Source organism: Misgurnus anguillicaudatus, chromosome 5, assembly GCF_027580225.2.
Source record: "Misgurnus anguillicaudatus chromosome 5, ASM2758022v2, whole genome shotgun sequence".
Taxonomy (NCBI): Eukaryota; Metazoa; Chordata; class Actinopteri; order Cypriniformes; family Cobitidae; genus Misgurnus; species Misgurnus anguillicaudatus.
This window is the reverse complement of record NC_073341.2, coordinates 15,562,792-15,583,449: the sequence shown is the minus strand read 5'-3', so window position 1 is coordinate 15,583,449 and position 20,658 is coordinate 15,562,792. Positions and strand designations below refer to the sequence as shown.

Genomic DNA, 20,658 nt, shown 5'->3' with positions numbered 1-20,658 from the left:
AACGCAAACAAGTCCTGGAATAATTCTGGTAATGTTCCTGGAATGAGGACCTATTGAAGTAACATTGCTGTAACATACCTGCAACGCACGCGTCCTGTGTGAACAGATGTCAAGAACAATGCCGTATTAGGTGTGTCACCACGTAGTTACAGTTCAGCACTTTGACACTTTTTTAATATAAAAATGTCTCATAGGTAATAAAAACAATACAGTTCATTATGTAAGATCTTTAAACACCACTGATAATATAGTTATCTATATTAAATTACATTTCTGACAAGAGATCCTTCTAAAAGTTACATATGGCACATGTTACGTCCCTTTTTACAAGATGTAATATAATGGCGCTTTTCCATTGCAGAGTACCCCACAGTTTGGTTTGGGTCGGGTCAGCTTTTGGGGGCTTTTCCACTGTGCACACTCACAGTACGTAGTACCCAATACTTTTTTAGTACCACCTCAGTTGGGGTTCCAAGCGACCCGAGCTTATACCAAAATGTGATGCAAAAACACTGTAGATCACTGATTGGTCTGAAAGAATCGTCACTACCAGCGTCATCGCTATAATGTAAAAATGGCGCTTTTCCATCACATAGTACCCCACGGTTTGGTTTGGTTAGCTTTTCCATTGAGTTTAGTTTGCTGTGACATCATTACAAGTGAAAGCATCATTGTACATTCCCATACATTTATTTATTTCTCAGTTCGTAACAAAATTAAAATGGACCACCACAAATTGCACATCACGTTTATCACTACCTCTGTCTCACATGACAGTTTCTGTTCAAACACCCGTGGCGTCAGTCGACGCGCTCCGCTGAGCATCATTTAAGTTGCATTTAAGCATATATGCTAACGTGCGCATTGAGAATGTGCCGCCACAAACTGCAACTCTGGAAAAAAATGGTATAGTGTTCCTGATTCTCAACCTGTGGATGTTTTTCATCGCTAAAAGGGAGTTTGGGATATTATAGCAGAGCACAGAAGACAACATGTTTGCTCGAGACAGTGCAAGCTAGCTCTAAGGTAAAGCTAATCTTTAACATTATAGCAATGATGCTGGTAGTGACGATTCTCTCAGACCAATCAGTGATCTACAGTGTTTTCGCATCACGTTTTGGTATCAGCTCGGGTCGCTTAGAACCCCAACCGAGGTGGTACTAAAAAAAGTGTTGAGTACTATGTACTGCACCCAGTGGAAAAGCTCACAAAAGTAAGCTGACCCAAACCTGGGGTCAGGTGGGGTACTATGCAATGGAAAAGCGTCAAAAGATTAGCTTTACCTTCGTGCTAGCTTGCGCTGTCTCAGGTAAACCTGTTGTCATCTGTGCTTTTTGTAAGTTTCCAAACTCCCTTTTAGCGATGAAAAACATCCCCAGGTTGAGAATCAGGGACACCATACCAGTTATTTTCCAGACTTGCAGTTTGTGACGGCACATGCGTGACGCGTACGTCAGGGTTTGCAGCAGAAAATGTGTTAGTTAAGGTGGTGCGGGACCGAGGGCGTGGCAATCAAAGGGGCGGGGCGTATGCGTTATGATGATAATTAAAATATTTTAATAAAATAAATAAATAACATATTTATTTTTAAAACACTCAAATAAAACTTAACTTTGAAGAAACTATGACAAAAAATGAACACATACCAGATTATTAATGAATGAAATGTTTTTACCTCTAACGGGAATAGCTGCGTGATGAAGTGAAACTAAAGGGTTAATAAACACAAACTGAAGCATATGTTGTAGAACGTCTGGCGAACGATGATAGAGATTACTTTAAAATTGCAAGAACTATAGACTTATACAATAACAGGCTTAAATAAACCCAAAATATAAGGCCACTTACAGTTCTCACAGACACACTTTTTATCAACTGGCTATCCTCCAGACATGACGGACCACGTCTTATCTCATTTCGGCCGTGTGGTGCGCGTGCACGCTCGCGGTTTGAAGCGTGTCTGCGCTATTCTCCGAGATGTTTTATCAACTGGCAAGTTATCCTCCAGACAGTGACGGTCCGGAACACGTCTTTCTCATTTTCTGTGGCGCGCGTATGCGCTATTCTCCGAGATGCACTTGACGGCCTTTTGTGCAGTGATTTATTTATTTATTAATTTTTTTGGACGACCTTGTTAAGGCGGTAGGGTTTCCAAGCTTAGGCGGGCCGCCTTAACTGAAATATGCTGCGGGAAACCCTGCACGTCCCCATATATGCTTAAATGCAACTTAAATAAGGCTCAGCGGAGGGCGATGTTTTCATGTGTTTACTTTTAAATGCAAATGCGCTACAGCTCCTCACTCCCTTCCTAACAGACAGTGAGTGCTTTTGGTTAAAGATAGATCTGATTAATACAGTCTGAGACAATGGCTGTTTCTCAATATGCGTTCTTCAGCGATCTTGCGTCCTCGTGTCCTCGCTCTACGTCATCATTTACGGTCGAAGTTCAATTCCAATTCTCAAGAACGCAAGGACAGAGGACGCATGAAAATACCCGGATGTGTTCTTGATATCGAGGATGCATGGAGTGCAGACTTGCTGAAATTGCCTTACGCCCCAGAAGTCATTGCGGCAAAACTTCCGAGTTCGTTCTTCCAAGGTCGCCTGGCAAGACCGATCTCCATGAGGACGCAAGTCCGTTCTTTGCGTTCTTGGAATTGAGAAACAGCCAATAGGATCTTTAGCAGCATAATGCTACAATGTGCTAACAAACACATTTAGAAAAGCTCTTGGGGAAAATCAACCAGTGAGTCACTGGTCGTGGGCGGGCCTTTATCAGTGTGACGTCACATTAACAAGAGATTCAAAACAGCATGTCTAATGGGACTGCTTTGGTTTAATGGGGATTAAAAAGAAGGAGAGTGTGGATTTTTTCTTTGTAGGGTTGCACACACTGCCAACACACATTTATGTCCAAAGCTATGCTAGTTTATAATAAAAATAAATGGTTACAATAATTTATCAAAATATCTTCTTTGGAGTTCAACAGAATAAAGAGACTCATACAGGTTTAAAAGAACATGAGGGTGAGTTAAACTTGACAGAATTTTCATTTTTGGGTGAACTATCTCTTTTAGACTGATCTTGGTAATGAAATCTGTCCCATTTGTATTTTTCCCAAACTGCCCACAGTGGCCTAAGATCTGCATGCTCTCCTTCACACGACAAACTCTGCAAGTGCAAAACAATGATTTTCTATGCTAATTTACAACACGCCACCAATGTTACTGAAAAACGTATGTTTTATTTAACCCAGAATGTTCCTAAACTTCTACTTTCTGTATACACAATGAAGTAAACGTGATACTTCTTAAGTAAGTTTTTGGTAAACACAGTTTACTGTAATCTTCTACATGCTGAACATTAATGCCGGTTGTACAGCTTGTACCAATCTCATATGAGTCACCCATGACAAGGTAAAATACTGTACTCTTACACATCAATTAACTGTAATCACTCTATATTTAACTTTCATTCTGCATGACTAAACCCTTAAGGAAAACGACTGTGTCCATCAAAACCTTAAGGACGCTTGTTTGTACCATTGATTCAACCCTATGGACAAACCTTAACAAAAAAATCATTTCTAAATAAAAAGATCTTGTGTTTTGGGTTAACCAATGAAATCTGAGCTCTTGTGTAAAATCAGATATATGCCAGGGTCATTGTATGTTCCCAAAAAACATCACATTCTGTGAGGGTCCCTCCATTCACACTCATGCAAACAGGGCAACCAAAGCAGTCACGTTCTGTCGGGAGGCAAGTCCGCTTTCTCCGTTTGATTCATTAGCAAAACTAATGCCCTGAGGTGCATGGGCGTCGTCAACATTTCGGAAATGCCACGAACACCCACTATGTGTGTTTGTGTTGGTGAAGACACAGAGAGACATTTTGCGCTCTCTGTTTAAGTGCTTCAAAAGGGGTTTAACCTCTTGTCAACTGCTTTGACCCCTTGTTGACCAGTTGACCCTTTTGTCCAACACAATAGAAAGTCTGTGAATGAATGAAACCCACAGAGATCCACAGACAGTGGCAACAACTTTCTCTGAAGTTTACAGAGGAATCCAAAAGCAGTTCACGCATGCAATGCAGGTTTAAATCTGACGTAAAGGTTCCTGCTTTGTCTAAATGGGTCAAACTAAAGAAAATTAAGATACTAATTACAAAATTGGCAAACCGACTAAGGTGTCACCACTTTTGGTCTCGTCCCTAAAATAAAACAATCTGTGAGTAAGCTATTTTAACCATGTTCCTTTCATCCTAATGCTGCATGTACACCTGCCGCGGTAGAGGCGGCAAGCGCTGGTGATTTACATGTTAAGTCAATGCAAAGACGCCATTAGGCATCCTGCGGCGCAAATGGCGCGGAACGCGCGGAAGCTGCGGCGCGAATTGAGAATTGCCGCGGGAAATGCGCGAGTTGAAAAATCTGAACTTTGGTCGATTTCCGCACCGCTTTAACCAATCAGGACCTTGCTGTAGTAGTGATGCGATTACAGGAAGCGAGCGGAGTCTCAGCGGAGTTGCAGAAGCCCCTCCCATGAGGTGAATTTCACGCGCAAATGACGCGAGTAAACTCAAAATGTTCAAGCGTCCAACTACGCATGAATAGCGCGTTTTGCCGCCTCTACAGCGACTGGAGTACACGCAACATTACAGGTAAAAATCCAGGTGCACCCCGTGCCTGTCACCATTAACTCTAACACCGCCATTGACAACTTATCTCGTTAAATTAGAGACAACACTTCCCCGCCAATAATGAGTTTTTACAGCAATCCATATTTCCGCTATTATCCACTAGGTGGCACTATTACCCAACTTATAAAACACTGAAGCATCCATTGATCCAAAAAAAGTAAAAACTCTGTGTATGTTACTATGTTTTGATCTTAATCTGATCGCTAACAAAAGTCCTTGACAAAAATGCAATGACAAGTAAATTACCTTTATTCATAACATATCTAACGCGTATCAACTACTACACTGAGCTTATGTAACTGTGTAACTTAATGTAGACCAATAAATAAACAGACCTGAAGTTCACTTCGGTTCTTCACGTCTGTAAATGCAACAACGCACATGCGTCCAACGAAACCGTTATAAGTCATTGTGTGAGTCATAGCACGCATGTTAACAAAATTTACATTAGAAGTTATCGCAGAGTCTAACTGAACAATACAAGACTGAATTAAGATGCACTGGCTCATATCATCCGAATATCTTTTGCCCACAACTCCAGTAAAGCCTTTGAAGTGGCACTGTGTTTAAAAACGAATCAACATTGCAGCATTCCCATCTAAACATGTTTAAATAAAAGCTAATGCCACTATAGGGTGTAACCCAAAGATAACCAAACAAGCATCCTTACTGTAAGTCTCAAACATGTGCATAATCAAACACAGTGTTTTATAGACAATCTGCTGAGAAATGTAGCTTATGGAGACAACAACACCAAGGTCATGTGACTCCTAAGAATGTACACATAAGCTGGTTTGGGAATAAAGTGTCTGCTAAATGCATACAGTACATATAATAAATGCCAAACAGATGAACAGGGTGTGTGGTGACTGACAACACTGAGATTCTGATTTTATGAATACAAGCTGTTGTAAGCCTTTGATGAAGTATTAAAACCACCAAACCAAACTAATTTAAGCTCCTCGAATATTGCTGAACTAAACATGGATTTTTTTTAGTGCTGCACAATAAAAGAAAAAGTATATAAACAGTAGGGCTGGGTATCGATTCAGATGTTCCAGATCGATTCGATTCACAAGCTATCAAATCGATTCGATTCAATTTTCGATTCCGGTTCTTGGGTCGGTTTTATACTTGATTCAACTCAACGAATATAGATTTAATACAAATACTATATTAATAAAAAAGAACAGTGAACAGCAATTTACAAGTGGGTAATTAAAGGAACAGTATGTAAGAAATTTATATCAATTAATCATAAAATGACCCTGATATGTCACTAGACATTAAGAAATCATTTTAATTTCAAATACTTATATCACTGACAACAGCGGTCCGGCCAGGATATTGTCATTTAAAAAGTGGAGTTGCAGCCCTCAACTGATGTTTATGTTGTAATTTTGTGTATTGGCCACCAGTTGTGTGATTGCAGTACCAGTTTTAGCCACAAGTTTTGTTATTGCAATACCAGTCTTGACCACAATCCTACATACTGTTCCTATAATAAAAAGAAATTAATAGCCACAACACTATCATCGTCATCTTGCTTTCAAAATCTAAAATGCTTCCATACATCTGACTTTTTATGTGAAGGTGGCATCAACGTCGATGAAGCACCTGAAACCGCCATTTAAAGCACTGAATGAATGAATGACAGGCAAATAAGAGGGTGACATCTAGTGTAGAAGACTACTAATTAGATTAACGTTAATCTTACGGTCAATGTTTGCGAAAATAAATATGAAAGAAAAAAATCGATTCTGCTCTTTGAGAATCAATTTTGAATCGACCACGTAAAAAAAAAGATTAATCAAAAAAATCGATTTTTTTTTGCCCAGCCCTAATTATTAGTATGTAAATGATAAATAATGCCTCAAGTGTGTAAAATCTAAATTTAAAAACATACAACTATACTGTAACAAACATACATGTTTCACATTGTTTCTGGGAAAAAGAAAGCATCACTCTCTTCATCTCGCCAGTCTGCTATCTAAGTCATACTAAAATATACTTTATTATATACTATACTTTACTTTTTAAAGTATTAAAATCATTCAGTTATTGCAAACCATTTGCAATATGCATATTTGTGGTATTTTCAAAATATATTGTATGGCACAGTACAGAACGAATACAAAAACCGAACATAACAGGCAAAATGTAAATAAATAAGATGTGATTGAGCTTAATTTTTATGAACATTATAAAAATGGTATGCATGTTACAGGGTTAAAGGGATAGTTCGGCCAAAAACGATATTAAACCCATGATTTACTCACCCCCAAGCTGTCCGAGTTGCATATGTCCATCGTTTTTCAGACAAACACATTTTCGGATATTTTAGAAAATATTTTAGATATTTCTGTTCATTAAATGTAATGTTACGGGGTCCAGCAATAGTCCACGACCTTCAAGTCCAAAAAAGTGCGTCCATCCTTCACAAATTAAATCCAAACGGCTCCAGGATGATAAACAAAGTCTTCTGTGGGTAATCCGTGCGGTGTTGTTGTAGAAATATCCATATTTAAAATGTTATTAACGTTACAAACTACCCTCCGGCAGCGCCGCCATCTTAGACTCAGGAGAGAGTATAAGCGTAGTGTACGGACTTTTCTTAGTGACGTATGACAAATTCGGAGGGCGGGGGCACAGAGCAGCAGCAGAGAAACTCTGTACGCTGCGTAAGCTCTCATCCTGAATGCGCATCACTCCAAAATGGCGGCGCTTCCGGAAGGTAGTCCACAACGTCAACAACATTCCAAATATGGATATTTCCACAACAACACCGCACGGATTACCCACAGAAGACCATTGTTTATCATCCTGGAGCAGTTTGGATTTAATTTGTGAAGGATGGACGCACTTTTTTGGACTTGAAGGTCGTGGACTATTGCTGGACCCCGTAACAGTACATTTAATGAACAGAAAGATCTAAAATATGTTCTAAAATATCCGAAAATGTGTTTGTCTGAAAAACGATGGACATATGCAACTCGGACAGCTTGGGGGTGAGTAAATCATGGGTTTAATATCGTTTTTGGCCGAACTATCCCTTTAAGAAGTAAAGTGTGTGTGCCGATTTGCCCAACATTGTAGTGATAAAATCCTGAAAAGCTGACATTTGCTTCATTGAAATGACACTCAGACCAAGCTTGTATTAAAGGGGGGGTTCAATGGTATTTCAAGCATTCTGACTTATTAACACTAGGGGTGGGCGATATGACCAAAATCTTCTATCACGATAGGATTCATTTTATATCATGATAACGATATGTATCACGGTAGAGTTTTTTATGTTTTAATAAGGTTTGAATCTTTAATACCATAGAAATGTTCATAATTCTCACAAAAAAACATATACAAGCATAGAAAGAAGATAAAAACAAACAAAACTCAAGCTCTCTGAAGATAAACAGTCAATGATATAAGAATGATAATAAATAATTATGCATGTATGTATAGGCCGATATATATTTAAGGTAGAAAAGTGATTTAATCAGGAGCAGTGAGAGATTTTCTCTCAATACTGTTTGATTCACACGAGTGACGGACAGGAGCAAAATTAGGTAACTTCCCCTTTAAGACCAAAGCCCAGATTCAATACACTTTTACACATGCGCTTTCTCTTTTAGCTGTTTACTTTCTCTTAAGACCTGGTCATGTTTATGAGGATGCTTGCAAAGATGGGAATTTTGACGCATATGTGTATTTAAGGCCAGTAAAGCGGGAAAAATGCTCACGAGCTTAATGAGCAGCGGTCGCGCGACTTGCGCGCTCCTCACAGACAGAAAGAGCAGCGGTTGCGCGACTTGTCCACTCCTGACACACAGAAAGAACGCACGCATACAGATCTGTTGTCTGTGTTTCAATGGCTTAAAATAACTTGAAATACTGAAAAGGCTGAAATACGTGTACACTGTAAAAAGTCATTCTGCAGGCTTGTAGATTTTATGAAATTGAATATGTAAACTTTATTTAATAAAATTAATTTCATGTAGTTTGGTATTTTTTTTGTGTTAAAATTCTTTAAAAATGACTGGAATAAAAACAACTTATTGTTTTTGTGAAGGATTTAGCTATTCTTATTGTGTATCTGCGCATGTAGCGAATACTAAATAAATCCAACGTAATATTAATCAGCTGTTTTAAATCAAAAACCATTCCGGGTTGTATTGCAGGTGGTGAGCGCTGAGCAGACGGATTTAGGAAATATTTCTGTTATTGTGCCAACATTCAAAGTTTTGAAAGCATTTCAGTCGAGAATGTATGTTTTTTAAACAAGAATCTGAAGTAGGTTCATAAAGATATCGCCTATTTAAACATTTCCTTCGAGTTTTGTGGCGATGGGAGCTCCAGATAATCAGCCGGCGCTCCGCGCGTAAATATACCGGTCAACGTCGCCTCACCTCGGCCAGTCTCTGAAAATCTCCGCTGGCTGTGACGTCAATGTAGTGTTTAAACTGTGGATAAAATTCATTTCGGGTAAATTTAACGGGCAATCTTTAGTCTTATAAGTCTATAAGCAGGGTTTCTTTGTATAATTTGTTTGTAAATATTAATTACAATAAGGATTAATATGAACTGGGTTTGTACGTAACTTCAGCTTTAGGACCCAGGAGGTCGCATATCTAGGATGCATTCGTCGATTCGCAAGCTGCGATTGGTGGTCCAGATGCAACTCATTTTGAGTGACAGAAAAACTGACCAATCATACTGTTCCTCTGAATGGGTGGGTTCTCTTATCACTAACTCTCATAGATATGTATCATGTATGTATCTATTATGACAAATTCTGCTCGCTCGCTTGGTTCGTGTTATAAAAATAAATGTGACTTTACTGCGGTCTTTTTCGGTTTATTTAGTTTTGTGTTAACTATATCCACAAAGTATTCGAATAAATTGGTAATATAAAACTATTCTTCGCTGTAAATTAATTGTGTGCTCAATTGCGACGCCCTGTGTTGAATTTTTCCGCGAGTATAGTATCATTACTGAGGGGAAATATAACATTATTCATTTAATTCCACAAAAGGTGAGTAAGATATTAAATGTATAAGTTGTCTTTTTAAAATGTTTAAGCTTTCTACATGATGTAAATTGAACATTTTATTATTATTATTAATTTCGCGACCTATTATCTAAATTGTGTGTTCATGAAGGCCTGTAACGTACTGCAGCTTCCTGCAGGCAACGTGAAACATTGCTGAGGGAGAACTTTATTCACAACAAAAGGTGAGGAATATTATTAAATGAATATATTGTACATATTATATTGTGTATATAGTGTATGTGTGTGTGTGTGTATATACACATGTGAGTAACTTGGCTAACAAATAAATATGTGACTGTCGTGTGACAGAAAAAAATGTAGGGAAAAGATTTGCCCTAATTATAAATATAGATTATATATCTTCTCAAACATTTTTTGATATTATTTGTAATTCCAATGAGAATTTTTTTTATCAGTTTTCAATATTATTGCACATTTCAAACATACCTAATAAGCCACAAACTCAGATGAACTCCATTGCACATATCTTCCAGTTTTCTTTAAAACATTTTAATATACAAGTTTAATGTGTGGATTATTTCAATATTCAAGCTGTATACATTTATAAAGGTTTTAAGACATATTTGCTGTATAATGTTGCAGGATAAAGATGAAGAGGAGGGACTTGAGCAGCTTGTGATGGCTGTAATTGGATCTTCTAGGAGTGACAGCCCAAGGGATGCTGGAATTGTTATTAAGGCCTTAAAGGTGTTCACTGGGCATGCTTTATCCTTGGATCTATGCATTGAATCTCCAGTATCCAGTATCTTTTCAGGTGTTTCAGAAACTTTTCTTGGAGCTGGATTCTTCAAAGTTTATGAACTGATTACAGTACAGTAAGTCTAAACTGCTGTCTGATTTTCTGGGTGTGAATCAATTTAACAGAACACAAACATGGAACCTTGTGGACGGGAAATGTGGACGGTTTTCTTTAAAGACTGTAAAATACTTTTTGAATTGTACACTGTTACAAATACATCATTAAAATGAGATGCTTTCCTGTTCTTTTGACTGCAATAAAATAAGAATTGATTCATCTTTGTCTGTCATTCTGAAATCAGATATAATACTCATTACTAATAAAAATATTAATGGATGATGTTAAATTAAAATAGTATAATTGAATAGAATTTATTGTATAGTGCTAGGTCTTTGTCCTGTATACCCAATATTTTGTTTAAATTTAAATTAATTTCTAATTGCAAATTGCAGATTACCTTTTTGAATGGGTTACTATTAAGGAGTTTATGTAGTGATTCTAACACAATTTTTATTTGTGGAATTTAATTAATGATATTGCTTGTAATCTGTTGCCACACTTTTATTGAGTAGATATGGCATAATATTTTTTATTGTATACTGCTAGATCTTTGTCTAGTATACACAATATTTTTGTTTAAATTTTAATAAAAATTTTAATTGCAAATTGCAGTTTGGCTTTTTGAATATGTAAATATTAAGGAGTTATAGAGTAAATCTAAATCAAATTTGATTTGTTGAATGTAATTAATGATATTGCTTGTAATCTGTTGCCACAATTTTATTGAGTAGATGGGGCATATTATTTTTTACAGTGTACAAACGTTACGTTTTCGCGACCACGCGCATAGGAGCATGACGTGGGGATGTAACTTCGATAGAAACGATAATCCAATATCTCTACCGGTTGACAAATTTCTACCGGTTAATTATGTCTACCGGTTTATCGCCCACCCCTAATTAACACTGTTTAATAGTTGTTTCCTCATGCTAAATGTTGGGTGTGTTACAGAGCATTTCTGTGCCGAATGCACTTCGCCAAGGTTCCTACAAGTTTCGGCAAGTTTTTTTCGATTATGGGTCCAGCTGACGTTTCAGGGGTTTCTATACGTATCACTTCTTTATATGGACACTTCCCCCTGGTAACCCCGCCCACCCGTCAATCAGCAGGAGACGCTAGAACTTGCAAACATCATATCAAGCGACACAGCTTTGTTTAATTTCAAAACTCAACAATGACACGAAAGAAGAAGTGTGTTTATGGATGTAAGGAAAAGAAAGCCAGCATTATTAAAAAAATGGATATAGTTTATTATCCAGGTAGCAGCGGAGTTTTGCGTGTGTGTTTGATGCGCTGGATTTCATTGAAAAGTCCCAACTGGGTCATAAGTTGCATGCGTTAAGTAAGACTTTTGTCTTATGTTGGAAATAGGCACGTGCATATTTTATAAGTGACACGAACATGTAGTGAATCATAAGTTAAACAGTGTTGTATAGTGTTGCATGGCTCGTACTCGCTCCTCCCGCAGTAGTAACTCCTCCTTCTTCATTTTTTCGTATGTTATCGGAAAGATTCCCTAAAGCGAATCTTTCTTTTATAAATCTGATTAAACTAAAGACTCTTCGGAGATATAAAGGATGTAATACTACTCTATAGGTACTCCAGAAATGCAGAAACAGCCTGTTACTTTATAATATGTAGGACTTCATTTACATATTATAAAATGTTGCCATGAAAGTATAAACATGCAAAAGTTTCTGTAAGGGTGTGTGTGTGTGTGTTCTTGAACAGCTATCTTTATGAGAACCAATTTTTAGTAAGTCCATTGAAGTGATGACATTTTGGCCAGTCCTCACTTTCTGGCACCCCTAAAAAGGCTGACCTGGGTTATGGTGTAAGAGGGTAGGGAAGTTAAACTTATGTCTATGAGAGTTCTCACAAAGAGTGGGTTAGGTGTGCGATCTTGTTTTGAAATCAATGTGACAGGATAGGAAAGAGAAAAAATAAAGACTTTCACTTGAATGACTGTACTGATTAATATGATCCATGATTTTTGTTTTATGAATGGAGGGAGTGTAGATGAGGGTTTTTGAGCGGTCTTCATTTTCTGCTGTCAAGACTTCACACATCATCAGTGCTGGTGAAATTACCACTGCTCTCTAACCTTCAGTCAAACAAACCAACAAACTCCCTCCTCTCTTGAGATTCGGTCCGCGGCAGACGGGGGAAGCTGTTTCCGAAATCTCCCTCAGTCTGTTTCTGACATTCCAGAACAATGAACCAATGTACACACAGCAATGATGAGAACTGAACACTCCTCTGATGGAGTCGATGGGTGCTGGGATCAATGTTTTTTTTTTTTTTTTGCCTGTACTCTTGAAAATAAAGGTTCCTAAAAGGTTCTTTGTTGGACTGTATGGCCATCTAAAGACCCTTTAACATCCACAGAATCACTCTGTGGCACAAAAGCCTCTTTGTGGTGGTAAAGGTAAAGCTCAGAATTTTTTATTTATTTAAACCATTTCCAATTTTTTTTTCTATGGCATCATTGTGAAGAACCATTTCATAGCACTTTGATTTTAGGAGTGTGTAGTGGTTAAAGGTTTGAAAGGTTAGGTTTAATTCCCAGTAAAGCTCACTGAAGACTTTTGCTGATGTGTACAACAAGTCACTTTCTATAAAAACGCAAAAAATGAATAAAATAAATGTAGACACACAAGACTATGTTTGAACGAATGAAACATTTAGAGATGATCAGACCGTAAACAAGTGACACGCGCCCACCTCGAACCTTCAACCTTTCAACTGCCAGTTCAGAGATCACACAGTGGGCTCCCTACTAAACACTAACAAACTAAATTTCTCACGCAAACTAAATTTCTCTTTGTGAGTAACATAGAGTATGAAATTTGACTGGACGCATTTACACAGACCAGCAGACAAATTGATCTGAAACAGTGCCTTACCTTTCTGCTTGTCCATCGCTGGAAATCCTCAAAGTTTCCAAGTCAAATGTTGTCGCTCGCTTCCACAGTTCATCGCTGTTTGTTCCCGGACGTGTAAAAGCAAATTAAAGTGAACTCATGTGCGATTCGAGGTAACGTTCATATCCAGGCGATAGACAAACAACGATTAAACCCCAACTGTCCAAACAAGCGCTACATTACTGCCTCACAGACTCAACATCACTGTGTGTATCACTGAACTCTCCGCCTCCTGGTGAGCTTCTATACGCGAAAGCCCGCGAATCGACAGCGCCATCACGTGGACTCTCTGGATGATGTCATCGCTGGTCATGTTTATTGAAGGGCAGTGATTCTCAACCCTGTCCAGCACTCCTTTTATCAACCATAGTTTTACTACAAAAAAGTTACTATAGTTAAACCACAAATGTATGTGTTACTAACAGAAACCAACGTGTAACCATGGTTTTACAAATAACAATTAATTACACACTTTTTGTAATGGACTGCACACATGTAGATCTAACACCCCTTTTTACTACAGTATCCAGTGGGGTAAAAGTACTAAGTACTGTTACTTATAGTACGTACATTTTTCAAGTATCTGTAGTTTTTAGTGATTTTGTTTTACTTTACTACTCTAAAGCAGTGGTCTCCCACCTGGTGCACAGGCACTAGATTGCCTTGCCTGCTGTAAGTTGCCCGCCAAAGCAGCAGGCAATTAGAAGCCTCAATTTTAATATTATTTATTACATATTTTTATATTAGCTTGGCTTCTTTTATGTTAACATTTTAAACAATGATAAAACATATCAATAAGTAAAATAAAATAAACTCAAACAAGTAAAACAAAAAGTTTTGAGTAGACAATATCATAAAAGTAGCCCTCCAGATTGTTTTAACCATTGTGGTAGCCCTTGCTCACAAAAAGGTTGGAGACCCCTCTAAAGCATAACATCATACTTTTGAATCCACTATATTTCATATTAAATTTACATTTAATTTAATACCTAATTTTATTAAAAATCTAATATCTACTTACTTTTACTAGGCCTACTACATTTTTATGTACTTAAGCATTAAGATTAAAAAACAACTTGTAATTATGAAATGTAGTAAAGTGAAAAAACATTTTGATATAGTAGTTACTTGGGTGGTGAGTAAAAGTACTTTATTACTTTACACCTGTGATTGTTTCATTGTTTCATTCAAGTTTCATTTTTCTAAAGGCACATTTGAACTCATAAGCACATAAGTATAGAGAAAATGTGTAGTGCAGGGGAGCCCCTGGTTGAGATCACTATAGTAAAGGGAGTGGTTGGTTTATAAATAACTTTTAAATACTGTAAAAAAATCTTTGCTGCCTTATGTTTTTCAGATTTACAACTCAATTTAACTGTTATTTATTTTCACTAGAGATGAGCTGTTATAACTTATCAACTTATAAGTCAACTTAATTTTTTAAGTAGCATGTGACTTGTGACTTTACAATGACTTATAAATCTGAGTTGATTAAACAAAACAAAACAAAAAAATTAAGGCAGCAAAGATTTTTTTTACAGTGCAGTAATACAATTAATATTGAATTAAATAACAAGTCAGACACACGCTGACCCCGTTTTTTTTTTTGTGTAATTTACTGTTTTCTACATAAAATCATCCAACATAATGTAGAAAGCATTCTGTGAAAATATAATAATTAACTAATCTCATAATAAGAGGGTAATTTATACCGAAATGTCAATTTTTCTGTCCTTAGCCTTTACAGAAATTTACACTTGAAAAACACTTTAGAGTTAAAATTTTTTATATTTTAAAATGAAACAATATGTTATGTGAACAATTACACCTTCTTGAGCCATCAATGTAGCAATATTTAATTTTTATTGATTCATTAGAATTCCAAGCACCACAGAAGTGCTCGTCCCCACAGTCATGTACAGAGGGAAAATGCTTTATTTTGAGATCAAAAACAGAGCTTTCTTCCATTTAAAATGCAATAATGTGTCCATAACTATCAAATATATAATGTAAATTACATTAAAAGCAAAATGCTAAATATGTATAGAGGGTTTTCACGACGCGTCATCAGGGCGGAAGACGCCATATTGGAGGCACTCCGCATCACAACAGAGCACAAGCACTGAAGGATATCCCGAACGTCGTCAAGGAAAATGGTTAATTATTGCCATGTTTGAGGTTGTACCAATAGGACAAATTGAGAAAAACATGTGGAATATTATCGACTTCCTAAAGTTGAAAGAAATGAAATTATTTGTTCAAATCATTAGATAATTAGGTAATACAACAACAAAACCACTACTATACTAATAAGATCATAACAACGTACACTCACTTTAGTAAACTCAGTTTTATTTTCAATCATCACACTTTCACATAAAAAAAGGAAAAGAAAAAAGCATTATTCATGAATGAGAAATTAATACTGTATATGTGTTAATATTTGGAACATTTCTACATATAGCATGAAAACATGCATGTGCATACGTTATATTATATGGTTAAACAAAGTATGTCCTTTAAGTGTGTATTGGTGAATCAAGTACCGTAATTTAAGATCTGTTCACGAGTGCCTTATGCAAAATATTCCAAATAAAAACATATTCAAGGAAGTTACGTGCCATGACCTCTAATGCCACAAATATCATCATATCATAAAAACACAATTCAAAGCTGCCATTAAAGAACATTAAGACTGATAAGTAGAATAATTGTATTATTTTTGAGAACTGATGAGCATTAATTTGTTTGTGCTTCTTACAACAGAACAGCAAAATAAATGCTTGAATAAAGAACTAATGTCATATTGTGGTCAAAAGAGTCGATGCTGTCACCTTAAAACAACATTAAAACAACACTTATTAAAACAACAGCATTATGTTAATGACCATCTCTCTTTTTTAGAATAGCCATAAGCATCGCCTCTATAAAGTTGAATGTGGAACGTCAATATTTGTTGTTGCTCTTATTAAATTTTCTTTCCGTTTTCATATATAAGGTACAAACTCTAGGTACAAAGCATGCACTCTATCTGAGCATTTCACTTCGTCATCAGAGTAATTAAAGCAGATTAAAGACTTATTACTAATCTTAAAAATCATCACATTATTCCAAACCTGTGATTTTTATTTCTTCCACTAAACATACATGGAGATATTAGTTTCAGTGTTCATGCTGTTTTCCACAATGAAAGTGAATGGTGACCAGGGGCTGTCAACCTCCAAAGATGACAAACAAGCATCCTGAAGTAAAATAACAGTAGTCTATACAACCTGTTCACCTTTTAAATCAGTTTCATCCTTTGCCCCCTCATGTACATATACAAGAATCTGAGCCCCCCAATCCCTTTACATCAAAGGTCTTCAACCTTTTCAGGCCACGGACCCCTAATGGACCGAGATGAGAAGCAGGGACTCCAGTATATGTATCAAATTAAGACTGGATTTACATACATTGTTATGATGGTTACATTACAACGATATTAAAATAATCCTTTTCGGTACACAGTCACATAACACTTTAAATTTACTGTATAGATCTTAACATGGGAACCTTAATTTTAACAAAGTTTTATTTTTATTAATGCATTTTGTTAGATGCCCAATTTAATAAAAACATACTTCAAATTACATTTTAACCCATTCAGACCCTTATTTAGTGCCTTATTTTGATTGGTTGATCAGCATTTATATTGGTTTGAACTCTAAAACATGTGATGTCCATTCCAGTGGATGCAGTGCCTGAAGGGGTTAAGGACCCCTGGACCCCCTGTTGAAGACCCATGTCTACATCCGTATTTCCTTCTGATTTTGCCATTACGTTGAGATGGAGCCAGCAAAACTGAAATAATATTTTAACTACCTTGGAATTGTAAGCATTGAGCATTAAAGAAGTTTACAAATAATTTTTGTTGTTTTTTTACAGTTTCTTACTGTATACGATTCTACAGTTTCTTACTGTAGATTTGTTGCCTCCACAGTATTATCAATGCCCTTTCAGCAGTGCAGTTTTTACTGCATAAATGTTGTACAGTAGGCTACTGAACTCTCCGTATTTGTTTAATCAAATTCACATAGGCGCTTTCTTAAGTAATCGACTGCGATTTGAAGATTATACATATATATTCTCGCCTAAACTAATCTTAAAAATACATTTTGTGGCCCAGAGGCAACAATATTAAGAAACTGATGGTATGTCTATTGAATTGGCTAGCGTGATTCCGTTAAAGCCTCAGAAAAGGTCACGTGATTTATGTTAAAGGAACACCGAGCATCTGATGTGAAAACATACATTAAACCAAATATCTCACAAAAAATAAAGCATTTAAGATATAAATGGACGTTTGTCATTGTGTTTTGCAGTTGGTTGGTAATACTGTATTCAGAGTAATATTTCCCATAATGCATTGGAAAACTACAGTAGCCTACTGTACAATGTTTATGCAGTAAAAAAAAATTCAAAAAACATTAATAATACGGTGGAAACAACAAATATACAGCAAGAAACTGCAAACAACTTATACAGTAAGAAACTGTTGAGAAAAACGGTAAAAATGTTTTATGCATTTTTATTTGACCTCGAAGCATCAAACCCTGCGCCCCAAACCCCTTTTGTTATTTTGTACATTTTTTAGAGCTTGAAAGCCCCTAATCATTCACTTTCACTGACAAACCTCATATGAAACTGAAACAACATGAGGGTTATCGAATTATGACAGAATTTTAGTTTTTGGCTGAGCTATCCCTTTAAGAAAAGTTTATAAACTTCCCTCAGCGTTCATCACTATAGATCAGAAAATTAATCTATTGAATCGATTTAAAACAAAACCATCAAGTAAGCAGCAACCATCAAGCCCTAACATCTGAAATCCCTGTATATCCTTATCCTATAAAACAGGAACACTGTACGAATCTCCACCAGAAAAGAGGAAAGAACCAAATCGGTAAAGGTGCTTTAAAAAGGCCATAGCAGCTAAATGGGAGAACGGGAGAGAAAACAAAAGGATTAAGGGTTCGACTGTATAGAGAATGTATAGAGCATTCTGTATAGAGAAGTATCAATCACACCCACTATTCACAAATCAATCATTAATGGAGTAAAAGCAGGTAAAACATTTGCCATGCAGCTTTCATGTGTGTCATATCTAACATTCAGTTAACTCTTACTAATATACAGTAGCTTTCTTTGAAACAGCAAACTCTCACTCAATATCATCAGCTGTTGCCATGGTAATTGTTGCCATATTGTACCGCTGGTATCTGCATTAGTAATATTGGTGTTATATATATATATATATATATATATATATATATATATATATATATATATATATATATATATATATATATATATATATATATATATATATATATATATATATATGCATCTTAAGATTTTAAGTCCCCAAACTTTGCATAGCACTTGATGACTTTAAGGTGTGGCAGTGATTTTGTAGCGAACTGAATTAGTTCACAAATTCCAAGTTACTGGCGCAACTCATATCTACTGGCAGCATTTGTATATATATTATTATTTTAGCTTTACTAAGCACACACAGAAGAGAACTTCAGTGCAAACATGGTAACCCTGCTGATGTCCCGACTTATAGCTGGGACAGATAAAGGGGTAACAAAGATTAAGATATGATTGTTTGAGAACTAATTGATAGCTGCTATCAAAGGTAAGGATAAAATATTTTTTGCTGGCTCCTAATTCACATCCTCATATCACGATCTTCATCATTCCTTTGTTTTCTGCTGTAACTTCTGTTGCAACGTTTTTGTACGTAAGTGCAGATGTGACAGTGTTTTTAACATTTTTTCCGACTGTTAGAAGAGAGAAACTTTCCTCTTCAGGTCGTTTCGCTTCCAAAGTGACAGACGGTCAAATTCCTCTATGGACATCCCGAAGACAATCCTGAATTCGTCAGGTGACAGGTGTCTCTGGAAAAAAGCACAATTAAATGAATGCATTAATGCACAATACAATGGAGCGGTCCGGAGGTATCGTCTGATCGAGTCACCTTGGAAAAGTACGTGTTTACAAGCTTGCATATGATAAACGTTAAGTGGTTTTGATAAGGAAAGGTTTTAGGAAGCTATTACATTATCCCTGCAACAAAATAATGAACAGCAAAGAACAAATATGTGACCGTAAAACAAAAAACCATAAAGATCAATGATTTATACAAATAAATAAGCTTTCTATTGATATATGGTTTGTTATGAAGTTGTCCAAATGAAGTCTTTAGGAACACACATTACTAATAATAAATACATTTTATTACAGTAGAAAACATAAACAAGGAAGGATATATTTATATCTTTATGGAACATGATCTTTTCTTAAAGGTGCAGTGTGTAAATTTTTGCGGCATCTAGTGGTGAGGTTGTGAATTGCAACCAACAGCTCAGTCCACTGCTCACCACTCACTTTTGAAACACATAGAGAAGCTACAGTAGCCGCCACCGGACAAACATGTCATTGTCGGAGACAACTTAGTAAAAAAAGTTTGTCCTTTAAGGGCTTCTGTAGAAACATGGCCGCCCAAAATGGAAACTTCCATGTAAGGGGACCCTCGGTGTAAGTAGATAAAAACGTCTCATTCTAAAGTAATAAAAACACAAGGTTCATTATAAAAGGTCTTTATACACCCCTGATAATATAGTTTTGTATAATATTTTTGCATTTCTGTCAAGAGATCCTTCTAAAAATGACACACTGCACCTTTAAAAATCTGGAATCTGATGGTGCAAAAATCTTTTATAAAAATACTGAGAAAATTGTCTTTGAAGTTATCCAAATGAACTCTTTAGGAACACACATTACTAATAATAAATGCATTTTAATACATATTTAATATATATTTATATCTATGGAACAGGATCTTTACTTAATATCCTAATGATTTTTGGCATACAAAATGATAACTATGACCCGAACAATGAACTTTTTGCTATTGCTGCAAATATGCCCATGCTACTTTTGGTTTTGTGGTCCAGGGTCACATGGTAACTGATGAATTATGCATTTTATCATTTTAATGGTGCCACTGCAGGAAATACTGGGAAATGTAGCTTGGTAAACACAAGACGGCTATCGGGCGGTGTATTCTGGCTAGCTAGTCATAATAAATGAATATTTGCTTTAGTCATGAATGTTTAATG

General features: G+C 36.3%; 2 protein-coding genes and 1 long non-coding RNA gene across 4 annotated transcripts in view; 1 reads left to right on the top strand and 2 right to left on the bottom strand.

Moving 5' to 3' along the window:
• LOC129414868 (actin filament-associated protein 1-like 2) overlaps positions 1–13,739 on the bottom strand; it is a 60,074-nt gene extending 46,335 nt beyond the window's left edge. Inside the window, exon 1 of one of the 2 annotated variants that reach the window (XM_055168989.2) lies at positions 13,475–13,739. In XM_055168989.2, coding sequence (XP_055024964.1) covers positions 13,475–13,490 — 16 coding nt within the window. In that variant the 5' untranslated portion in view covers positions 13,491–13,739. The remainder of the gene's footprint in view (positions 1–13,474) is intronic. The other variant, XM_055168988.2, reaches the window with a different exon arrangement.
• Positions 8,911–10,478, top strand: LOC129423096 (uncharacterized). The gene is made up of 3 exons (XR_012369417.1): positions 8,911–9,730; positions 9,858–9,930; positions 10,352–10,478. It is a non-coding gene; the product is annotated as an uncharacterized lncRNA (long non-coding RNA).
• A 2,088-nt stretch (positions 13,740–15,827) lies between the features above and the next one.
• Positions 15,828–20,658, bottom strand: part of LOC129413924 (dematin) — a 39,655-nt gene continuing 34,824 nt past the window's right edge. The window contains exon 17 of the mRNA XM_073867376.1: positions 15,828–19,434. Within this exon, the coding sequence (XP_073723477.1) occupies positions 19,321–19,434 (114 nt within the window). The 3' untranslated portion in view covers positions 15,828–19,320. The remainder of the gene's footprint in view (positions 19,435–20,658) is intronic.